The sequence below is a fragment of the Bactrocera tryoni genome, chromosome 5, assembly GCF_016617805.1.
Source record: "Bactrocera tryoni isolate S06 chromosome 5, CSIRO_BtryS06_freeze2, whole genome shotgun sequence".
NCBI classification, from domain to species: Eukaryota; Metazoa; Arthropoda; class Insecta; order Diptera; family Tephritidae; genus Bactrocera; species Bactrocera tryoni.
Window position 1 is genome coordinate 56,981,062 of NC_052503.1, and position 1,923 is coordinate 56,982,984.

General features: G+C 35.1%; 1 protein-coding gene across 1 annotated transcript; it reads left to right on the forward strand.

Moving 5' to 3' along the window:
* The first annotated feature begins 510 nt into the window (after positions 1–510).
* Positions 511–1,689, forward strand: LOC120778172 (pyridoxal phosphate phosphatase PHOSPHO2-like). Its single transcript, XM_040109908.1, has one exon. It carries the CDS (start codon positions 630–632, stop codon positions 1,407–1,409), a length of 780 nt encoding a protein of 259 aa, XP_039965842.1. The 5' UTR covers positions 511–629; the 3' UTR covers positions 1,410–1,689.
* Positions 1,690–1,923: the final 234 nt, after the last annotated feature.

Consider the following 1,923-nt stretch of genomic DNA (forward strand, 5'->3'; position numbering starts at 1 on the left):
AAAAGTGTTTACTTTTCTGTTTACAATTTGCAAGGCATTTGACAGTTTTTCACTCTTGTTCTTCTCAACACGGAACTATGACGTTTCGTAATGGCGGTCGTCGTAATCTTGTATTCTATCATTCTTGATTTTCAAAGGTTTCTGATTCTAACATCGCAATTCGTAATACCCATTTAAAGAAATAACGACTCACAGCGAAAATAAGTCTTAGTTCAGTAACGACGCAACTTCGAAAAAACGCAGAGAAAAACTTCCGAAAAACGATCCGAGGATTGACTATTGCGTGTACAAATATTTCATTCAAAAATGTTTACTAAAAACTGTCTAAGATATTATTAAAAACTTAAAACATTATATTTTGATCAACACTGTTTGCTAAACCCAAAATTTAATTGAAATTGTATACTCCTTATGATGCTCAGAACATGTTCATGTACACATGATTTAATCATACCCAAACGTCAAAGCATATCACAATTAAAAAAATATAAACAATTGGAATTTCATAAATATTCAAACAATCAAAATCATCATCAATTCAAAATTTACGTAGAATTTTCTTTATCTTTCTGCAGTGTCCATAGTCTTCTATTTTAATCAATAATATATGTATACGAAAGTCACGAAAAATGCCTTCACGCCAGTTAATTATTTTCGACTTCGACGAGACCATCATTAGCGTCAACTCCATGCGTCAACTTTTCCAATTCATACCGAATTATCGACGCCCTCAAAAGTACGACTCGCAGAAAAAGGGTTGGATAGATTATACCAATAAAGCATTTAAGGAACTCCATTCAATGGGCTACCCGGCGAATACAATGTGCAAATTTATACGCGCCGTGCCGCCCGTGCCCGGAATGGTTAAGCTGATACACTATCTGTGGAATTCAACTGAGCCGACTTATGACTTGATCTTGATCAGTGACGGCTATCGCATTTTAATCGCCGATTGGCTGGAACAACATGGGATTTTCCACTGTTTCACTGGTATTTATTGCAATCCCTCAAAGATCAATGATTGCGGAGAGGTTACTGTGAGCGGTTATCACTGTGCAGAATGTCCGTATAGCCCACAGAACTTGTGCAAGCGGCGTGTGATGGAAGAATTCATTTCAATGCAGAAAGCTCTGAATATAAAGTACGATCGTGTGGCGTACATCGGAAATGGTAGCGGGGATTTCTGCCCTGCATTGGGTTTGGGATCCTGTGATCTTGTGTGCGCACGCAAATACGATACTCTGGCTGAGAAAATTCAACAAAATCGCAAAAAACTAAAAATAAAACCGGAAATTTACTTGTGGGTTAGTGGGTATGAATTAATTGCTAAATTGGCTCAAAATAAAGACACAGACAATCTTAAAAAATTACCTAAACTAACTTGTTACGGCGTAGTAAACTCATCTTAAGAAAAAATTTTAGTGTAATTTATATTTCTTTGCAGCTAATTAAGTCCTAATAAAAATTAATAACTCTTACGATTGGAGAAGTGCTCCATGATTCATATTATTTGGGTGTCTGAGTATATCAGGTAGAGAATGTTATAGTTTTCTGATCTCATAAGTGCATTTTGTAGATGGCCAAATGGATCAAACAGCTACATAAATTTTAACACAGTCGTATTTACAACTGGAACTATTTTGCTAAGTTTTTCCCGTTATTTTACTCAACGCGAAATCTCAACTGCCAACGAAAAAGTATTACATTCCATTTTAGAATTTTTACCTCAATATTAACTTGAAAGTAGCTCGTGACACTCCAAAGACAAGCCCATCAAAAATATTTATGCATCTAGCTTATGTGTCAAAGATAAGTTCGGGTCTTTATATATTTTTGAAGTTTGTAAAAGTTAAGAGCAATACCATATACAAGTATACATACTTGTATATATGTATGTACATTACGAGTCTATATTGGTTACCT

Coding starts and splice junctions, on each gene's coding strand:
- LOC120778172 (XM_040109908.1), top strand. CDS start 630: ATGCCTTCACGCCAGTTAATTATTTTCGACTTCGACGAGACCATCATT.